A 23,594-nucleotide genomic window follows, 5' to 3' on the forward strand; every position below is an offset into this window, starting at 1 on the left:
GTGTCAGCTAAAAACATTGTCTTACAGCTGGTTAACTGCCTATGTGCCTGTTGGACGCGATTTGAAATACTCTATTTTCACAGCACTACATTGCATTAATGAAATTACAGAACTGACATTTTCAGTTGGACTCAAAACTTCACGAGAAATATATCATTGCAGAAAAGTAAATCACATTTAAATTCCTTTTTTTGTGTGACCAAATAGTAAGTACACAGGTAAAAACCAAGCACCAAGGATATACACTATATATTAATTTCTGTTCAAAGTTGACATTACTGTTACACAATTTCCTGATTTTTTACTATATTTTAATTTCCCATCATATATCTCACAGAAGTACCTTTTCCCTATTAGTGAAACTGACATTGAATGATACTTACAGGTTGAGCGGCTGCCATGCCGGCCACTGAGCCTTAGTTTTAATGACAGTCAGTACTTCATCTCCCTGTGAAGAAAAAAAGAGAGACAGAGAAGCAATTTGTCACTAAATGGATGACTGTAAAGAGAGGAAAAAAACATTGACAGAGAAAAGGCTAAAATTGACAAATTTACGTGAGTACTCTCATCCAAGGACAGCAAAGTGTGTTCCACTTTCCAAAGGCTTAAGAGTCTCTTATCAGTCTCTTATCAGGACAAAATGGCTCTGTGCTGTGTGATAATAGACATCTGTTATTCTAGTGGGGAACTGCACCCACCACGCTCTATAGTCTCTCTGTAGCATTATGGCCACTTTATGAACTGTACAACACATTATCTATCATAATGCATGGGACGTATTATTCAGCCAAAAGTAGTAAGACAAATGATGGATTGAGTGTGGCGCTGCAGTTGATTAGAATAGAATTAGAAAGTCAGATATGTGTGTGAATATAAACAACCAGAAGAAACAGAAACACGAGTTTCTAAAGATCTTTGTAATAATTCCCTGCTAGACACTAACTGATGAAAATTGAAAATGATACAATTTGAAAATGTCACAAATTGAAAGTAGAAAATACAATTCCAATAATGTATTTTTTTGTCTCTAAAGACATGGCAGCATTCGTTCAAATGTCTAAAGTGACCACGGTCTACTTTTGCATCTAAAGCCCCTGTCACACATATCCGTATGACAGAAACGTATGCCGGCGCATACGAAATATCGGCAATAGGTTGATATAAATTAAGGGTAAGTTGTGATCGTTTGAAGGACGCAGACGTTACGCCGAACACGCCAGACATACACAGCTCTGTATGGCAGAAACATGCCGACGTATATGAAAATTAGCTCAAAATGTGTCAGAGTCGAATATATGTCCAACTTTTCCACAGCGTTGTTGTAGCTGACGTATACATAACAAATTATTATACGTATGTCAAACATTAATAGCTTATCACTTACCTATTTAAAACGTATCAGAGCGTCTGGCCAATGGAGCTGGAAAAGTGCCATTTGGTAAGTATTCAACTACGTATTCCGTATTCACGTATGTCTAACGTAACGTAACGTCTGCATATCTTATGAAGCACATGTCGGGTACGTCCGGTAATTTTAAACATGCTCAAAACATCAGCGTTCAACAACGCACCCCAGCGTAACACAGTGAGCTCTTAACGAATACTACTTATACTTTACCTTATATCTACGTAAACCATTGCCGTTGCCGATATTTTGTATACGCCATATTTTTGTGTACGTTATGCATACATTGGGTATTCGTCTGATACATTTTGTATTAGGAAGTGATACTCTATCAATAGGTTAGACATGCGTATCTGTATACGTTCACTTTTCCGATCCGATCCGATGAAAAGTTGGACGTATTTGGACTCTAACAAATGTTTCTGTCATACGGATATGTGTGACAGGGCCTTTAAGTTATTGCTGCAAAATGTCTTAGGGAGGAGGTCAGCGTGGATGAATTGTTCACTTAGGCGTGGGACTGTGATCGTTACTTGATGGATGTAATATGAAGCATTGCCAGGCTTTCGTTGTGTTAGCTGTCTCAACAAAACCTAAAACTTAAAACCTCAATCAGAGATAATGAATGTCACAACTTTCTTTGTAGATTTTTTTTCTAAGGCTCTTTGCGCGTTTCCATAAAAGGTTCGTCGTTTGAGTTTTCTGCCACACAAAATGGACCAATCGTGTATCACGAACTTATCATAAGGAAAAGGCCCTTATAATGGATAGTGATGAAGAATACAAAAAATGATTTCAGCAAAAATATATTTTACCACACAATGCACTCTCAATGCCTACCGATTATTTCGAGTGTACATTCTACAGCTGTTACACTTTGAACTTGATGCAGCAGATTGAACCGTTATACTCAGGAATTGCATTTAGGTCTGACACCTAAGCTTGTGGCCAAATCAAAGTGAAATGAAATGTATTGGTGGAATGGAGAAATACCAACAGACTCATCAATTTTATAATCCATGTTTTGTATCAGCAGCGTAAAACGGAGTTGGCATCAAATCGGAACCAAGCATAAAATCATAATCCAAAGTTATTTGAAGTTGCTATGCCTTCATCATTCTTTTAGTGTGTGGAGGAAAGAGTGGAGGGGGGCAGCTCCACCAGACTACACAACTGATGCAGTGAAAGGACATTCTATTAACAAAATCCCCCTCATGTTTCCTTGAGGCTCCAGTGATGGGTATGTGTGTGCAATCTACTGCACTTATGACTCTAGGGAATCCTCTGAATTATACCGTATTCCATATGCAAGTAAACGTCATACTGATGAATAATATAATGAACTATAAATGTATGCTACCTGCAGTTCCATGAAGGCTTCTTTTATAGTCAGCGTGGGCAAACGGCCAGGGAACACTACAAACATATTCAGCAGTTCAGTAAGAGCAATAACAAACATGCCAGTAGTGCAGCAAACAGTATTCTTACTCAGATGTTCCACATTACCAACTGAATGGTTTTAAGTCATTTTATTTTATTCTAAAATGGAGCAATTGTGATTCTGATTTACAAGCCAAGGTCAGAAATAGTTCCCACCAAAGCACAATATGTTTAAGCACTTGAGGAAAACAGGGGAAATGGCAAGATTCAATAGGTTAAGGTAAATCAATATTGTCAAAAAGCTAGAGTCCAATATGGATTGACTCCAATAAGTCCAATATAATAACTCCAACAAAACAGGCAATAAAGAAATCTAATATCAGTTCTTCACACTGTCCAACAGCATCCCGGTGGGTGGGGGTGGAGAAAAGGTCAGTGGCAGCTTCCCTTTACTTCCGTGATTAAAGGCTACTTATAGTCATTTTTACAACGTGAACTCAAATAACAGTTCGACACTCTCCCAAATGTGTTGAAATGTTGGTAGGTCAAATGCAAGGAAACCAGTAATTACATGTTTTCCACTCTCTAGATGTTGAAAGGATAAACATGTTGAAGGTAATTTTCTCCATCACTCCCAAAACCATCTGCCATTACCATACACTCTCCACACTTTGGTTCAATTTAGGCAACAAGAAAAACAGTCCTCACATTGTAGGACCCAAGTCACACATGTGCACATTGTAGCAGCTCTTAGCCGGCACCACATAATACAAAATGTTTCGTGGAGGCCGGTAAGAGATGCAAATCTTCCTGTAATGGTCTTATTTGTTTATGGTAATTATCGTAATGGCACAAAATGACTGTGATTTACCAATGTTTAAACGCACATTGCATTTTTTTATGAATGTTTTCAAGGAGAAGAGAAAGAATGGAACACACTAATGAGATAGAGAAAGCCAGAAAAGAGGAGAATATAATTATGGAGGAGGAGAGGAACAAAAGAAACGGCAAGCTTGAGTACATAAAGTGAGACGAGGAGGAGGAAACGGAGAGGGTGGGAAGAGGAACGTGATACAGCTGAAAAGCAAGAAAAGACGAGAGAAGGATGAAGAAGACAACAAGAAGTTAAAAGTGAAGACAGAGAAAGAAACCATGAAAATGGGACAGAGGAAAAGAGCGGGGGTTAGAAGAGACACTCATCCAGTTCAAATAACTTCATATCCTTTCCCTCCGTACTCCCTAGCTCCGTACGCTTCTTTCATGCCTTCCCCCACTGCTCCCCTCCTTGTTCCTTTGTCATTATCCTAATGTCCTTATATAATATTTACTCCTCCTTTCATTTTATCCATCTCTCATTTTTTTGTAACCAACAACCTGGCTCATTGACTTCCCAAAGTCTTGTCATCATATTTACACTGCCAGGCAGAATCACTGGGAAAATGAATAAACTGGTCTTTAAATGTCCAAAATGTCAAACTATTCCTACATCCTATTCCTATATCATATTACTATATCCTATTCCTATATCCGATTCCTATATCCTATTCCTATATCCTATTCCTACATCCTATTCCTATATCATATTCCTATATCCTATTCCTATATCCTATTCCTATATCCTATTCCTATATCATATTCCTATATCCTATTCCTATATCCTATTCCTATATCATATTCCTATATCCTATTCCTATATCCTATTCCTATATCATATTCCTATATCCTATTCCTATATCTTTTAATAGAAATAAAACAAGGCTAAGAGTCTACAACAATGACCGCAGCTCTGGGAGGATGTACTTTGGTGATGGTGCTTTGAGCTAAATACTAACGTCATAATGCTAACAATGCCATGCTTGTCTATAGCAGAACATTTTGACCTGATGATGGTGCTAGATGAAAAGTCAGAGGATCACCTGAGGAGGACATAAAAAAGTGTTGTCCACACATTTCACTCAAAACCACACATGTCCATGGCGGTAGAGGGGATCACCAAGGTAAGTCATTATCTGGGGACATGAATGTTTGTTTTCCAAATTTCATATTAATCCATCCAATAGTCCGACAGACCGATAGGCCTCCATTGCCTTCCCTGGAACCGCACCGCTAGCATGGCTAAATTGGCTCTTAAATAAACCAAAATACGTTTAATTCCAAGTCACACATGTGCACATTTATTTGTCCCTGAATGTGTTTGAGCTCCTGCTAAAGTGACTGGACTCACAAAGAGGAGTAACTCTGCTGCCCTTCATGTTCTGTCACACACAACGGCAGGTGTGACAGTAGTGAAGATGAAGGGGAAAAAGCTGCAGCCATGGGCACATGTTACAAAGAAATGACAAAGATTAGTAAGTGACACTGCTGGCCAACACTCAGGTACACAGTGCTGTGACTCACTGCTGTCCATGCAGCATTTGAGCCATGGCAGCATATGAAATATGTCTAGACCATCAGGATAGGAACAATGGAAAAGACAGAGACAGAGGGTTAAAGATTAATGCAGAGAACCCAGCAGCTGGGTCTTAATCCACATGTTTTTGCAAATTATTATCAAAATAAAATACTGAATGGATGGTTGATAAATACTTTTATCAATAAGTTCAGCCTATTCAACTGCCAATTGAGAAATTATGAGATGAGCTGTGATTTGAATGCTTTTGTTAGATACATAATGAAGTAAAGCAGCATGAATGGCCTAACAGTTTGACCTCCTGTGACTTGAACAATCTGGATGGAGGTTCTCATAGTCGAGCCACATAAGGGAGTCCTGCTGGGATGCTTTTAGTCAGAGCACTTTCTGTTTCTGTAGCTGCTCAATACTCCACAATGTTCACATGTTAGTTGTTGCTTGCTCTTTGCTGCTGCTGAGTGTACTGACGGTTTTTAGAGCTTTTCCACTGAAAACAGCAGCCTGTCGAAGACAGAAACAGCTCTATGAGAGCAGTGAGAGTCAACTAAAACATGCACGTTGCAGGCTGGAAAACCAAAACACTGAGCTGAAAACTTGAAACAAAGTTCCGAGCTGAAGACTGGTAATTCTCTGTGGGGTACACTACGATCAACCCCTTTCCTTACACATAGTAATTGGTCTTTTATTATTATTAAAAAACAAAGATATTTTATCACCTTTAGCCTATTTCCACATAACAACATAAACAACATAAAACACACTGTTGGCATTGGCCATGTATTGTACTTCTAGAAATGTATTTATTTTTATCTTCAGGTAGCGGCATATCAAAACAAACCTGCTAATTTAGTCTTTAGAAATAGATGATTGTGTTGATGATTTGTGAAAGCAAATGATTTGTTTAGCATGATGAAAGCATTCCCAAGTTGCCTTTTGCTTGATGTTTCTATTTTCATTCCATTTTGTTCTTGACAGCTGGATGGAAACATACTTGTGCGAACAGGACAGAGGCATAAAACAAAGACAGCCTGCACCATTCCTTCACAAACCCCCTCAATGGTCTCAGTTCTGCCCACTTATCACTCTCTCACTTTGGAATGAAGTTTACCCTGGAGGGACTCTACGTCCTTCCAGACTCTGTCTAATAAAGGAAAATGAGCCAGGGGACTTAGGGAAAAGGTGTCCAGTAAAAAAATCAACACTGCACTAATGCAATTACAATTGCATAGGGGCTGCAGAACAGATGGATGACTGGGCCACTATGTTGTAACTCAGTCGGATAAAATTCCCAGCTTATACACACATATGGACTCACACGTGTTTGTGCTCACTTACACTCGTGCCACACTGATAACACACACGTCTTTATCTAAAGGTAACTACACAATGAAACAGACTGTCCTTGTGGAAATACATTGTAATTTATCTCGTATAGCAAGATGTCTTTGATTATTTTGCTAACATAATTTCGCAAAGACCCACACACACAATAATTGTAGATCAGCAGGTTATTTATCAACCACCTGTGACATGGATATGAAGCCAAGAGCTATGCTGTATCATATGTCCATTTACATTGTAATTTACTTGTCCCTCAATCTAGCTGCTGTTATTGCAAGATACAAAATAACAACCTGTGTTCCCTTATAGCAAAACAATAAATAGATTTGAAATAAACAAAGCCTGTATCTTCTTTCCCCTAAAGACTTGCCAGTTGCAAATCGCCTTTCAATATTTAATGATGTAACATTTAGTATGGTGTTTATTTGGTAATTTCAAGGAATGTGATTAACTCTGACAGTGAAAAGCTTGAAATGAAATTGAAATGTTTCTAATTCTAGTAATAACTTGATAATTCTACACTTTTCCCCCTGGAGTGTGTTTATTCCCATCTCCATGTAACCTATTATAGCTCATATTCAAGCAATTTGGGTAAAATTTGAATATGTCACATTAAACACATGCTACAGTGTTCAATACAATACAGCACCACAACCCTTGGTAGAACCAAGGTTTTAATAAGACTTTGATGACTGTGTTTACAATTGTAATGATGTCAGCAATGACGCTGCTAGTAAAGGTAAAATCAGGGTGTAAAGACATCATGATTTTGGCACAGTGTGCAAAAGGGTAGCGTTCCGAGACCTTGAGAGAGCCGAAGGGCACGAGATGTGTCACATGGTCCATGAAGAGATAAGCGAAGTGGTGGAGGAAGTAAGTGCACGCAGAATGTGGCAGCAGGGAGCATGGACCTGATGAGAGCATGCCATCACAAGGTCAGAGTTCCGGACCCCAGCAGAGACACTGGTGTTAACACTGTGCCAGAGAAGGGGATGGGTTGAGTTGTTGTCCAAAGGCCATCGCGACGGTCAATAGTTGATGCAATCTGCACAGGAATCACCAGCAGACAAGGAAGACAATTGGCCTTGTAAAGGAAATGGGGAAGCAGTAGCATTACCCAAGATCAAGTGAGACTGAGCTCCAGACTGGCAGCTGAAGGCTGACCTAGGAAGGCAGCTGATCTTCCTAGACACCATGGCAGAGACCACGCCCAGGCCAGACATGGCCCTGATGTCCGAAACAGCAAGGCAAATGGTCCTGCTACAATTTATAGAGTCCTCTGGGAAGACCAGTGATGGAAGCCTCCATGAGAAAGAGGAGCCAAGTATGTGGACCTGATAGTCTAGTGTTGGAGTAGAGGATGCCATGTGCAATGTGTTCCCATCAAGGTTGGCTGCAGAGGCTTTGACAGTGCATTCAAGCTCCTTGGCACCACAGGACTGCACAGGAAAGAGCCATCACGAACATCACTGATGTCTGATTGAAAAGGCATTAAGATGGCTCTGGATCAGAAGGGGTGAACCATGGAAAACAGGCACTACTTGGACAAGCTGTGATCCCGGGTGAGTCTCTTAGCTGAGGGTGTCTGATATTTGACTCAAAACACCAGTTGACCCCCCCAAAAAGACCCTCTAGGGCCGTGGGGGGGTGGACTGATCCAATCTGACTGACAGTGACATGGCAACATAACCAAACAACCAACAACTGTCATGAAACTCTGATTCAAATGTTTCTAAATTGTTATTGGTGTAAGGAAGTAAAGCCTTTTTGAAACCAAAGACAGGCACAGACAAAGTACAAATACAGAAATCTCACATAAAATAACCAAAACTGTTGTAACTTTTGCAAAAGATGTTGTGTAGGACAGAATTGTTCATAACAAGACGCTGATTGAGAGATTAGGTTTTCAAAGCCTTTAAACAACTTGTGTGTTTTATACAAGTGTTGACACACATTGCTTATGCTTTCTGTGAAACAATGATTTTGATAGTGTGTGAGTGTGTGAGTGTGTGAGTGAGTGTGTGTGTGTGTGTGTGTGTGTGTGTGTGTGTGTGTGTGTGTGTGTGTGTGTGTGTGTCTTTGTGTGTCTTTGTGTTCCTTCCCTGCAAGATATTATAACCTGAAGGCTTGGTAATCCATCACACCGGTGTCAGGTGTAATATGTGACACATTCACCTGAGGAAACAGTGTCACATTAGTCAGCATGGATCACTGTTGCGTCTTGGCAAACCTCCCTCCTCTGTTTGTTACATGAACTAAACAGCTGAAATTAATAATGGCTGAAGAATGAGTTGGAGTTATGTGTTTGTTTTATACTGTGAATTCATGAGGCTCAGAGCGATGTGGTTCAGGCCTGTATTTGCATGAATATTTGTATTTATTTGAGTAAAATATGAACAAAATCACACCCACAGATCAGAATATATTAAAGTCTTAAGATACCTATTGCTGGTATAACTTGCTGATTTGTTTATCCGTTTACAAGCTATTTAACTTTGAGGTAGTTTGAGAAAATGAATGACTCTACTGAATGAGCGACAAATACATTTTTAATAAAAATCCACAAAAAAAAAAAAAACACAAGACAAAATACTTTCAAGCTGAGATAAGAAATGTTGTCATTAGAAAATAAATCAACTGTCATGAAAGCGCTTTTGGAAACTTCGACAGAAAGTGGATCAGGAAATGGAGATGACGGTTTAAAGACTGCTATCCGGCAGACTGCAGCCACTCATCCAAGACACCTCAAAGGCTTTTGGACCAGGCAGGTCTGGTGTAAATCCGAAACATCATTATCATTGAGATCTTCCGGAGTATGTGAGAGAAAAGCAGAGAAGAGAAGAGGACGGTACGGGATGGATATTTTTGTTATACTGTGTAACCTAGTGCCTTGTCTTGTGTGATGAAGGTCTTCTACCATTAGGAGGCTTCTGGTCCTGTCCCATGTCCTGCCTGTCCATTTCTCTGTCCTGTTCTGTGTCATTCGGAGCCTACCTTTGCAATCACTCAGGTCAGGTGAACCTTAAATGATTGGCTACGTTATTCAGTCGTTTGGGAAATGAAAGGTCCTGTTATTTTTTTTCCAGGGATATGAATGTAGCCTTTTTTATGGCAGGCTACAGATACTGCGGTCTTCCCTCAGCTGTAATTTGGGAAGCAGACAAAGGTCATTATGTGCTCAACTGAGAACTAGTTCTTTGCCTCTGGCAGCTGAGGTGATGATTTTAAAATTGCCTTTGGCAGTTTCATTTTGTGTTGTAGTAGACGGATCTAAGAAATCCTCTATCTGAAAAAATACAATCCAAAGAAATAGATCAGATAACTTTCAGATAAAACGACACTTTGAGGAAGCTTTTCCCTATATTTGTATTCAATGTGGATATGTGTGCCATTGTAATCTTAACCTATAATATACTATAAATGCTAAAATGTACAGTGTACACCAATACTGTATCTGTGCACAGTATAATGCAAAAGAGTCTTGTGAGTTATTTTCAGTTAACAGCACAGCTCATCAGTATCACTCTTAGGGGTAATGTTTGTTTTAAGACATTGCTAACACACCCATACAAAGAGTCTGTTACAGCAAAATATGAAAAAGAGTAATACATGTTGACTATTGGAAAGTGTTACAATACATTTAGGATATTCAACTCCAACCTGTGTAGTTATGTAAAACTAGTCCCGCATGGTTCCTATTAGAAGGTTTAGTAGTTTAGGGTCCCGCAGAATTTACCTCTGGCACAGGTTTTGATGTATAGTTTAGATTTCATCTGTTCATTGTAGCACTACAACACTAGAAAGATGTATCGTACATGATACATACATACACATCATGCTTTAACTGTATTTACATTCTTTCATTCACTAAATTGAACAACGGTGGCGACTGTTTGCCTTTCCTCATTACTGAATGGGAGCCTCTTTCTGTGCAACTGTTGTATTAACATTATGTCATTCACTGTGATAGGGAGTGCTCATTGTGGCTAGCAGAAGGTTCACAGTGGAGATGTTTTGCTCGATGTGTGTTTCTGAGAAAGAGAAGACTTTCTTAGCTTTCTTATGTTGTCTTCACTCTCAACAGCCTCTACCGGCCTCAGAAACTCGTAGGTGAAAACAAAAGCACATATCCTACACTGCCTATAGCATGACTACCCCAACTATGTGTGTAGGCTCCATAGCTATGCCATAACCCATCAACGCAGAACTGTGAATCCAGCTCAGGTTTGTTCACAAATGCAGAATGCTCTCATTGCTTTCCCTTGTGACTGCTGGTTTAAAAAACGCTGGCAACAACTGCAGTCTTTACAATCAGAAAATGTAGTGGGTGTTGTCCCCCAGCTGTTTGTCTTTATATTGTCTGTTGCCCCTCTGTGTAAAGGCATGTTTCCCTTTGGAAAAAAGGTTATCAAAAAAAAGAGAAAGCGCACTCTGTTTTCATACATTCTGCAATGGGAAGCATCTAAGAATGTCTTCCTGCCTGACAAGTATCTATGCGTATTTAAGAAATATGTTTGTACATATGTGGTACTCCATAAGTGTAGAACTTGCGTTACATAGGTAGGTGTCTTGAGCATATTTCCGCATGGAATGCAATGTGTTCTGACAAAAGACAACATTTACAAAGGTTAGCTGGTTAACAAGCTGGCATCATCTAAAGTCAACATCAATGTGTGGTGCAATTATCAGTTCCTGGTAACGCTTGAAGTAATGGTTCATCTGAGGCCACCATTGAGGGTTAAGCAACTTGAAATCCTGAATTGCAGTGGTCTCCAGTCAAACCTGTCTGCTTAGGTATCAAATATGGGGCTGATTTACACCCAGGACACCAGGTTACTACAGCTGACCTGGTGGAGTGGGATAGAAAACTAACAACAGACCGGGTCACAGCCATGACTACATCTTCAAGGCATGTTACACAGTACACTGTTGACACACACAAATGATTTAAGAAAAACTATTAAAAAAAACTTAAAACAGAGCAATTTATGTGAGCTACATGTGCCAGCCAGAAAGACATCATGGAGGAAGGAAGGCAAGGGCGAGTAAGGTCACAAAGTTGGAGAAAGAAAAGAACGGAAAACAAAAACAAAAAGCACAAGAATGGGTGTTAGAGAGAAAGGCCATGCAGTGATGTGGCAGAAGGAAGCGGGGTCAAGGGGGAGTATGAGAAGTAAAGTTTTGTGGAGAGGCGAACAGAGGAAAGGGAGAGGAGGGAGGTCAGAGTGGGACTGAAAGTCCAGTAATTGCTTTGACCTTGAGCTGAGCCCAAGTGTAACTCAGTCAAAGCGAGTGATGAATTCCATGCCCTCGGCCCTGTCGCGGGAATAAAGTCACCGCTCGCAGGGATTTTTGTTTATTACCACTTGGAAAAAAACAAGGAAGGAGGACAAGAGTGGCTGAGAGAGAGTCTGGGCGTGCCGGTTTCACAGCCGCCCAGGGAAACTGTTAAATGGAAAAGGTGGACTGGAGGGGATGCTTAAAGACCAGAGAAACAAGAGAGACTGCAGTAGAAATATTTGTAACAGTTGGAGCAGATGGACTGTCTGACCTGTCACACGGATGATGTTTATGACCAATGATAGACTGAACACTGGAAAAGGACTTGGAGGGAGAAGCACTCACACTGCTCTTCTTTGTGCTCCTCTCTGTTATGGTGTAACAGCTCCGGAGTTTTTCCAGCGAAGAAAGCATTAACAGGTTTTTCCTGCTCATTAAACTTTCATGAGGCTTATAGCAGCTACAGGAAAATATGTCATATTCTGAAATTATCGTTTATGAGCCTTGCTTTTTTACGGGCTGTTTTGGGCAACTAAAACACATCACATATTTACAGTGGTAGAAGAAGTAATTGAATACCATTTGTGCTGAAACATTAATGTCTTCTTGGTGTTTGTTCACAGATTTGATCATAATTATAATTACCAAAAAAACATTTTATTTCTATTTTACTTTCTGCAGTAACACACCTACATTGGTTTTCACCACACGGTATCACTTTCTAACTAGTTAGCTTAGCTCTCTAGCTTCCACTTTCAGAGTGGAATATAAACTTCCTAGCACAATGTTTCCTGCTCACTGCTGAATGATGTAAAGGACGGGATGGTTTAAATCATGGTTGATTACTAAGAAAGGTAGGCTTTCTGAAAAAGGCTACACAATGATGCCTTGTATCAACATGTGTAGGCTACAGAGCTAATGTACTGTATGATGTGCACTAAGGACAGCGTGTCTCTTAGCAACGCTAGCTCTTAGCCTCAATCCACTGCTGCTATGGGAAGCTGCTGTTTCGACAAATATTTCAGTACATTTTGCTTTCAAAATGTTACTTAATTTAAAATACACACGTTATCAGCAATACATACTTCAAGTATACGAAGTAAAAGTACTTATTATGCAGTAGAATGGCTTTAGTCAGTGTTATAATGTTACATATTGTATTTTTGGGTTATTATTACTGATGTAATTAATTATTTTATATACTGTTGGCAATTACCAACCAGGCAAAGTAACTAACTCTATAACATGTTACATCTGACCCTGTAAGATAAATTATGTTGAGCACAAAGGACAATATTTCCCTTTGACATAAAGATGAGTAAAAGTATATATAGTAGCATAAAATGAAATGGAAATACTCAAGTAAAGTAAAATTACATCTAAGTAGGATTATTCACGACCACTTTTGATGCACTCCTGCAGGTTTCTAAGCACTCCACAATGTCTGCCCTGACCCCCCAATAAATCATTTCCACTTATGTGTTTCTAAAACAGAAATCCTGATTAAACTGTCATAAATAGAGTTACACTGTACTGTCATGATACTACTGCATTTACAACTTCTACTTGAGTTCCTCCCAACTACACGTCTCCCTCGGGAACCCGCAGTAATTATCTTGTCACAGGGCTGGATTGGTGTGTTGAACACAACCAATTACACAAGGCCAATTGGCGCGAAATATAACTGGCTGCACTTCCCCTAATGAAGAGGGATGTGAACTGGTGTCAGGCTGCTGCCACGCAGTAAATGCCAACCCACATGACAGCGCTGACACAGGCACTGAGGTTGAGATGCAGCGCCCTGATTACACCTTATCGTCCAATATCCGGGTGACAGGTTTTAAACAACGATGAAGTGACGAGGATAGCACGCAGCAGAGGAATCCAAGGTGGAATGAAAAGAGAAAGAAAGGATAGCAGAGACAAAGGGCAGCATGGAGAGAAAATGGCAAAATGTCTGTGTGTGCGTGAGTGTGTTTGTGTGTGTGTGTGTGTGTGTGTGTGTGTGTGAGTGCGTGTGCGTGCGTGCGTGTGTGTGTGTGTGTGTGTGTGTGTGTGCGTGTGTGTGTGTGAGTGTGTGGGGGGGGGAAAAATAAAATTCCAGTTGCATCCAGTCGTTTCACTTTATCATGCTCCGATTGCAATATTAAGTCTTTGTCGCTTAAAGCTTTACCCTGCATTAACATTAGACTGAATCCCTTCCTCCTTTATAAGGACTCCAGCTTCCAATGCTTTCAAAATGGCTTTGATATTTTCTTTCAAACGTTTGTCATTGTAAACTGGCAGGGCAAGTAAGAAGAAAAAAAGGAAAAGAGGAAGACAGAAAGAAAGGGTAAAGAAAGCAAGGGGGGAGGGGGGGAGGACAGATCGAGAAAGAAAACATTCGGTTAGGAAAGGAAAAGACTGACAGCAAAAAGGAGGAAATTAAATAGAGAAGAGAGGTGCACTAAGAAAGCAAGGAAGAAAGGAGCAGATGTAATCATTTCAGAGGGACAGAGAATAAGAATAAAGTGTAGCAGAGACATATTTACCATATGTCGTGCTGCTGATGTGTTGGGGATTAAAGCTTCGGTCCACATGAAAGAAGCAGCCTCATTATCAAGCTCCCAACGTATTGTTACCTAGTAGGCATGTGAGGCTAACAAGCTACTGTACGTCCCCTATTTGTCAGTCATCTGTGTATTTCTGTTACAAACTAAAGCAGATCTGATCTCACCATCTCTGTCTCTGAATGCAAAAGGCCAAACACACCTCTTTTGATCAAAACTTCATCTTTCCTCTCCGCTCTAATGAGATACAATGGAAAAGAATAATTAGGATGAAAACCTATGGCGGGAAGTGCTGTAATAGCTTAAAAAAAAGAAATCTTTTCATTATTTCGAAACTGGAAGACAGACTCGGATCTCGCCGGAGGGCAGCAGCTTGGGAGATAATTGGAGATTCATGATGTAATGGTGATTATTGATGAGCGAAGAGAGGGGATGGTTGGCCGCTGTTAATCCTGACCCGCCTCCAACAGAGCCGCTGCTGACACAAACAACAGGTGTGGACTTGCATCTTAGTGTTCATCCAGGGCTTATAATGAATACACATTCCCAATTAAGATAGGATGGAGGCACACACACACACACACACACACACACACACACACACACACAAACACTGATGATGCAGACAAACATATAAAGTGGCAGCTGGAGAAGTTCAACAGAGTTCGCTTCAGAAATACTGAGCGATATGTTGGATTAACAAAGGGGGAGTGAAGGTGTGCAATCATTTCTCTACACCTTCCAATAGGGTCGATATTTGCGAGGGAAAATATAAATAATAACTTAACCTCGTAAAGGCTGTAGATATGGTGGAGTGAACACAATGAAACCTTGGCAACACAGAAAACATTTGATTTAGTAGCTGTTGTGGAGCTTTTCATCGTGTTGTTCAGACATATGCCCAGTTGTCATAGAGTTGTAGATGTCTACATTTTCCACTTTTCTGAACACTTTAAGGACGTCCCATACATTTTGGTTTAAAGGTTTAAAGGTTTATATTGAAAGTTCATTCTTGGCCACTGTTGACAAACAATTTCACCTTACCATTTATTTATTTATCAAGCAATAACACATTTTGATGAAATGGGGAGGACTTGTGCTTTCCATAAGGGCTGCAATTTCAGATACATTTTATTGTTATTAATCAGATGATTTTTTTGTCTATAAAACATCAGAAAATAGTGAAAGACGTCGGTCAAACGTGTCCAAAACATGAAATGCTATGTTAGTTATTATTAATGCAGTAACCATACTTAAAATCACTTTCAATCACACAAAACCACCAAGCACCCGCTGCTGCTTATAAACCTTATTGCTATGAGTGTGTGATGATGATTAATATGGAATGGAATCAGGCAATACATGTCTCAGTTGTAGGAGAATTACAAGGTTACAAAGCTTGTCAAATGTATCGACAGCGGAAGCACAACACCAAGGATTAAAGTGATAGGTGAGCTCTCTCCACATGCAGCCTAAGCACTGAGTTTCAGGCACCAGCTCGTAGGTTTTTAACACAGCAGCTTTCACTTTGGCATATAGTCTCTACTATCTGCTGGGCTTACTGCAGAACATGCTTCTTGAGCTTCACCAGTAAAAACGCATTGAAGCATCAGCGTGTGCTCAGTGTCTGGCCAATTACACTCAAACAAGGAAAGAATTGTGTCTCTTTGGCCCATACGTTCACTTGAAACATCTTGTCAACTCATCCTACTTACTGTTCCAACTCTCTGTTGCTCTCGTGAGTTTAAATAGTTTTTAAATTACAGATGCATTCCAATTTCTTTATGTCTCAGTTTCACTTTATCATGCTCCAATTGCAATAGTAAGTCTTGGTCGCTCAAAGCTTTACCCTGCATTAACATTAGACTAAATCCCTTCCTCTTGTATATAAGGACTCCATCTTCCAATAAATGTGCTTTCAAATTTATTTTGATATTTTCTTTCAAAGGTTTGTCCCTTATCTCGATATCACAATATTCAGCTATTTTCAAAAGCTAAACTTTAGTAAACTGATTGAGAAAATGATCAGAAGGAATGTGAAGAAACTCATTCACCTTTACCTAACAAAGGAACGCACCACACTCAAACATAGTCTTCAGACAGTCACATGCGGGGGATACTTATTGACGCTAAACCAGCGAGGTGAAGGCAAAACAAAGAAGAAAACTAAAAATGTAGATGACGATGGTGAGAGAAAGAGAATGAGGAACCACCTGCAAAGGGAACTAACACCAGACAGCAGAGAGGCTGTCACAAAGCAACGACATTACTTCTACAAATAAATGAAGCTGAAACTTGTGATGGTGATATGACCCCCCACGTCCCCAGTGTCTTTAAACAGTACAATAAAATGATGCTTTAGGTTCACCCGTCTGTCGAGCAGGATTGTGGTCACTTCATCATCACACTAGCAACTTTTCGAAAATGCATTGTCCTTTGTTCTCCTATTCTCTCATCTTCAACTTTTTCCCTTTTCTCTTTCACTCTGGCTTAGGCATAATCCCCTTACCATCCTTCCCTTGAAAAAAGAGAAAGGAAAACCCTGACAGAGAAGTAAAATGACCAAACAAAATAAAAGGGAGTAAGACATTGCCAAGGACAGGACAGGCCCCACGGTGCCAGCCAGCCTAACAAACTCTCTCGCTACAGCCTCAATCTCCTGCATTGATTTGCTGACAGGGGATCTTTAGCCGCGAGTGAAAACGATCCATTCTGGACAACACTCTGTCAGCGCCATGCATTTTGAAATACCTTATTAAACATTTACTGCTGGGCAAGAGTTATTACAACCACAATTTTATTAATCTAATTCATCACTTATACATCACTGGTTTATCCATTTGGCTCTGCCGTCACATTATCTTCACATCTTTCATTGTGGCCTCCATCAGAGGGATCAGACATATTCAAAAAAGAAAATCATGACTAATAATATAATAGATAAGTCCACAGACACATGAAGTGTCACATTAGGTATTAAGGCAAATTCAAGAAGAAAAGGCTATAAAGAGCATTTCACTCCACAGTAACGAGGAGATGATACAACAGTGGCAGTGAAAGCAAAATATCCTCAGTGCATCCGAGAGTTGAGCTTAAATGAAGTCCCACTACAAAGGGAAGTGGTAAAGTATTTCAACATTAGATGAAAGAAAGACAGAGGCATGAGATGTACCATGAGAGATGTCCTCATGCTGTCTAACACCATAATTGAGTTGTAAACCCTACCAACAACCTGCTGTAAAATCCTATTGGATTACATATCAATCCGTCAAAAGAATAAATATATTTGTCCCAGGTAGTGTTAGGATTCTGCACTAAAACCCTGTTGGAAGCTTCATATGGCAGTAAGAGAAAACTGATAACTAACAAGTTTGAATTTCAATAAACAATCTGGAGTTTGATGTCCATAAACATTAATGTCTACCATCATAGCTGATGCGTACTTCTTTATACCAAAGGGGATGAAGGAGAGAAATATGTCACGTCGGTGAGTCCAGCTGTCTCTGGAGTGCTGCTCGCTGGTGTTTGCATTTGACTTTTCAAGTTTGGATTTGTCTCTGCCTCTGGGGGCAGAAGGGTTCATACCAGACTTCAGAATTAAATTTGGGCAAACAGAGCATGTTTCAATCAGTTGAAGAAACAAGAGTGTACAGCCATGGTAGCGAGATGAATGCTAACACAAGCATGCTAACTCAGAGTGCAGCTGTACCAAATTTCATGTCAATCCAGAAATTGTTTAGATATTTTAATCTGGACCAAAGAGATTAATAAACCAATAGAACAGCATTGCCATCTATGATGACACAGATAAAATGCCTACAAAAGCTCAATGATTCTGTCTATGTGTTTATTCCCAAAGAGCAAGAACAGTTTTTTCTGTGCTTCCAACTATCATTCATTAAGATGGGTCTATAAATCTGTGATTTTAATTCCTCACACATCTCATTCCCCACCTCACATCACCTCCTTTGTGCATCACATTTGCTTTGTTCCTTGACAGAAGCTAATGGCCTCTTTACCCCTTAGGTTTATTTTAAAGTCGCAATCAAATGTCGTATAATTGCAAAGAAAACGTAATCAATATTTGCATTAACTACACTGATCACACAAGTTCTTTAATTTGACATTTGTTAGTAACACTGCTTAGTTTAAAGTCAAAGACATTAACAGATGAACAGCATTGATGGGTTGATGTGCTGTTTATATGAGAACCAATAGAAGAAGAGAGAGAAAATATTGCAAAACGTTCTGCTTTACATGATGACACAGATAAAATGCCTATAAAAGCTCAATGATTCTGTCTATGTGTTTATTCCCAAAGAGCAAGAACAGTTTTTTCTGTGCTTGTGTAAAAAAAACTGAACATTAAAATGGTGTTTTGGGGAAGATGGGGCTGATTACCTGTTAGTACATAGTTGGCCAAAGTTAATATTTGTTTTAAAGAAGACATTGGTCACCATGAACGATGTGATGATCTTCGACAGCCCACATTTGAAAGTCTGCTCTTTGAAGAATAACTTGAGATGTAACACTCGGTGCCCACCAGCTGCGGATATTGTTTTAAACCAGACCTCTGGTAAAGTAATCAGATTAAACGTCAGTTGGTTGTCCAGGAAAAAATGTCTGACTGCTTTTCAGAGAAAAAGCCCTTTTTGCTTCCCGTGTGTTATTAGGAGGGGAAATGTTGAGTCTTTTCACACTGAGACTCGTCTCATTTCAAAACTGAACGTAACATAAACTGAGCTGTTTCTCAAACTGCTTTGAAATAAGTGCAAATGTTCTTTCAACTCAAGTCGAGATACTCTACACTTACACAAACATGTCCAAACGTGTCTTCACCTCAATTTGTGCTACCTACACCGGACCAAAATCTGTTCCCATAATCTGTTCCCATCGACTTGCTTCTTTCCATTAACTGAATATGCAATCCTGCTGCCTCTAAAAAGAGGATACTCGCTGTTAACAGTGACGAGCCGGATAATAAAAAATCTGAGATGCAATCATTAATTGTTACTAGAAAGCTGAGGTGCAGAGCCCATGTAAAATAAAATAATCTTTCAAACTAGGCAGGATGTATCTTGGCTGTCACTGTCTTCATCCTCCGCTTCATTCGTCCGGTTGTCTCCCTCCTGAAACTCTCAGCCAATTAGGGTTAGTTGTGAGATGCTGTCCATCTGTCAGACGCCAAAAGCTTTCCAAAAATCCCCCAGGACCGACTCTGTGAGCGTAATGTGTGTGTGTGTTTGTGTGTGTGTGTGTGTGTGTGTGTGTGTGTGTGTGTGTGTGTGTGTGTGTGTGTGTGTGTGTGTGTGTGTGAGCGTGATGTGTGTGTGTGTGTGAGCTTGATGTGTGTGTGTATATGTGTGTATGTGTGTATGTGTGTGTGTGTGTGTGTGTGTGTGTGTGTGTGTGCGTGTGCGTGTGTGTGTGTGTGTGTGCACCTCCCATTGTCATCAGCTGCTCCCTGACTTAACTATCTCTCACTCTTTCACAGTGAGAACTCAAGATAGCACTACATAATAATACTCCCACAATGTGCACAAATCATAAAGATACACACAGAGGAAAAGACACACTCAGACGCACACACAAAGCCGGTGGCGAGCTGAGCTGTCTCTCATTTTCCACCCACCTCTCGCTCTCTGAGACAAGTGAAGTAAAGTCCAAATATAGTGCGGCTGACAGCACCCTTCATTGCAACCTGCTGTATGACCGGCTTGACAAACGCTATCAAATCACTCCAAGGCCCAATGAAGGATACACACAACACACACATGTATGGCTGTGACAGCAAATGATAATATGTGTGAAGCACATAAATAAAAAGCAAAGCATTGTGTTCTATAAAGAAAAATAATTAGTGTTAAATGGTCATTTATCCTACTGGTTTTTTTTTTATCAAAGATGATATGTATCCTGATGAAAACGAGATGCCTCGAGGCAGGGAGAAGTGCGAGGCATCAGGTTTGTGTAAGGCAGCAGCATGAATTCATCAAGACAACTCAAACCAATAGATATGGGAGTCGTTCTATAATGAATAACAAGGATGCAATAAAAATAAAATGATTTCCCGTGTTTTCATCAAGAAAACGCTGTTGGCATCAGAGTCATTATTTATGAAGGCTTGACAAGCTGCCCGTCACCTCGTGTTTCCCAAAGGGCATAACGGGATGTGCCACAGATGCTGCGTACTCACAACAAATCATTTTGTCCACCTGTAAATGTGTTAATGCTAGAAGTTACATGACATTGTATTCCTGCAGTACACGCAACCTCAACTTTATATTTTTCTGAAATACCTTTGAAAGTTAAAACTGCCAGAGATGTTTATGTGTGCAGGTAATACGACAAAGAATAAAAACAATCTATGGCGGGACACATTACATGTTTCAGAAAACAATTGGTGGATTTGACAATTGAATTAATTAATGTTTCACTGCACAGTCACATTAGACACCCTGCATGTAATTGTGGAAACACACATTGCATGCTGCATGTTGCACTTTAGTAACATTATGCACCTGCCAGTGATTTTAAATTGTGTTAGCCGTCTACAGTAGTGCTGCGGTCCCCTTCCTAACAGTAGACTTCAAACACGCTGTATGTCAGAATGCTTAGAGCAGAATGCTTAGAACATGTACAAATTAAAATTGTACTGAACTAAAACTAGGCTCAAACTAACTGTCTTAAACTGTTTTATATTTTCATCAGAAGACTAAAAGGTCATCTAAATCATGTTCGATAATTAACACTGTAAGTAAGTATAACAAATGTAAAAATGTGTGTATATCTCATATCAAATAAATAAAAGATGAATTTGAAATATCTTTATTGTATGAAGACGTTGATGCATGGTAAAAAGAAAAACTATGGATGGAAGAAGAACAAGGAGGAAAGGAAAGGACTTTCGCTGGGAGTGTGAAGTGCAGATAGAAAGGGAGGAAAGGAGTCTGGAGCTGACTACTCCTCTTCAATGCACGCACGGCGAACAGCGATGCTGGCTAACTACCAAACCGATGGAGAGAAACTTTTCCCGCTGAGGCATTTTGCCACAAAAACATTTCTCTCGACACTGTGACGGCTTGACAAAACGTCTCAGAGAGCCTCAGCAGTTTGTGAACATGCACACAGAGATAGACTAAGAGGAAGAGAAAGTAAATCACTTAGCATTACTTCCTTCGCTCCTAATCTGACAGGTGTCAGCCATGTGAAAGGAATGGTGGGGAGAATTTGAAGGGCGCTCGGAGCGCCTTGTGTTTTCTTTCTCTATTCAGTGGTGCGATCCAGACCTCTACAAGAAGCAATAAAGATGTAGGGAGAGGTTTGTGTGTGTGTGTGTGTGTGTGTGTGTGTGTGTGTGTGTGTGTGCGCTTATGAGTGTGTTTGCATGTGTTTGCCTGTCCGCCTTTCTGTCTATCTGTGGCACATCTGCAGCAATTTCCTGTGAAGTGTTTTGGGTAGAAAGATGGAAGTAAAGGATAGTTCTCTTGCTCTTCTTCTCCCACCCTGCTTTCTCCTTCCTCTCACCCTGCACCCCTCTCTGACAATCTGTCTGAAATAAGCTTTCAAAACAGAGAAAATAATAAGAGAGGAACGAGAGAAGAGAGGGAGAATGGGAGAGGAAATAAAATTAGACAGTGAAGAGAAAAGAAAAACTGATACACTCAGAAGAGATTGAGCAAAAAAGGACATTTCAGGTATTCCTGAAGTAATGTCAATCAGTTAGTCAGTGAGGCGTTTGGAGAAAAACGCAGGGATGGAAGAACAAGAAGCATGCAGGAGAAAAGAAAGACAGTGAATTGATGGGTGGAAAGAGGAATGGTAATCGTTAACGTAACCTGTTCTCGGAAGGAAACAGATTTATGGACTAAATATGTGGAAGAGGAAGGAAGTATGAAAGTGAGGAAATTAATTGAATGAAGGAAGGCTGGAATAAAACAACAGAGAAAGAAAGGAGACAGGAGAGAGAAGAGAGAAGGAGGAGAGAGAATGAAACTACACATGGAGAAGCAAGATGCAACACAACTAAGAACAACACGTTTTTTGTGTTGCACGTGGAGATTGTGGAGAAAAAGATTGAGTAAGTGAAGCAGCCCCAGACCAACAGTAGAAAGCCACAAATGCACTTCCTGCCATGACCGATCTCTCCATGCACAGAGAAGGTCACTGTGACACATTTCACATTTCTAACAGTCAAACTTTTTGTCAAGCTGAGACTTTGTAATGGAAAGAGGAGTCGCTTTGTTCAGATGAAATATCCGCTGCAGCTTTTCCCCAGAGAGACTTGATAGGTACTAGCCCAGGGCAATATGTAGCCAGGGCAACGTTTGGAGTGAAAATCTGCACCTGTGTGTCCACCTGTCTTTATACTCCTGCCTCCTTTGTCTCCCTGTTTTAAAAGGAAGGTGAGCTATTGACTGCTCCCTACAGTGCTAAAAGCTGAGCCAGATTTTAAGACATGTTAAGCTTCCACACAAAATAATTGCACGTCAAATGGCATTTCACAACAGCTGTATCCATGACAGGCTGAAGTACCTGCGGAACCCAATTGACAAATCCTTTTAGACATGAGCAAAAGGTGCACCATGGAGCGAGCCAGCTACGGTGGACCTAGAGATTTTGGTTGCAAAAATCACTATGGAGGCAGAGAATTGCATTACCTTCATTAAAATGTAATTGACTGGGCTTACACTTCTTCCCATGAAAATTGATACAAACGGCTCGCTGGTCAGCAGCTCTTGACATTTAGCTGTCTGCATGATCACCATTGGCTGAGGGCATGTGGCATTTCACAGGGACTAATAATTAGGTAGCTACACATCTTTTTTTGTTCTGTGGCATTAAAAGGGTTGTGAATTTGCTCCGTGGTCAGTAGCTCTTCAAATTTCACAACCTCCACTCTTGAGATTGTTATACACTCTCGGCTGCATGTGACATTTCCAAGCAATCAGTAATTAGATATGCCGTGTAATTTTGTTTCTCTAGTATGAGAGTGGTGACATTAAAAAAATACTTCAGTTCCTCTGGACAAAGGGAAACGAATCTGTCTCTTTATAACCTACTGACACTTCAGTAGCTCAGGCAACTTTCCTTGACAGAGCCTAGAAGTATTGTGTGTGTTGTATATACCGTGTTGTGTGTGCTCGGCCCTCTACTCTACTCCCTGTTCACGCAGGACTACGTGACCACACACAGCTCCAACACCATCATCAAGTTTGCTGACGACAAG

General features: G+C 40.2%; 1 protein-coding gene across 1 annotated transcript in view; it reads right to left on the minus strand.

Annotated features, from left to right (window-relative positions):
- Window positions 1-23,594, minus strand: part of spon1b (spondin 1b) — an 86,645-nt gene that overhangs the window by 25,027 nt on the left and 38,024 nt on the right. Inside the window, exon 7 of the mRNA XM_029434233.1 lies at window positions 384-448. Within this exon, the coding sequence (XP_029290093.1) occupies window positions 384-448 (65 nt within the window). The remainder of the gene's footprint in view (window positions 1-383; window positions 449-23,594) is intronic.

The sequence above is a fragment of the Cottoperca gobio genome, chromosome 6 (assembly GCF_900634415.1).
Source record: "Cottoperca gobio chromosome 6, fCotGob3.1, whole genome shotgun sequence".
Lineage (NCBI taxonomy): Eukaryota > Metazoa > Chordata > Actinopteri > Perciformes > Bovichtidae > Cottoperca > Cottoperca gobio.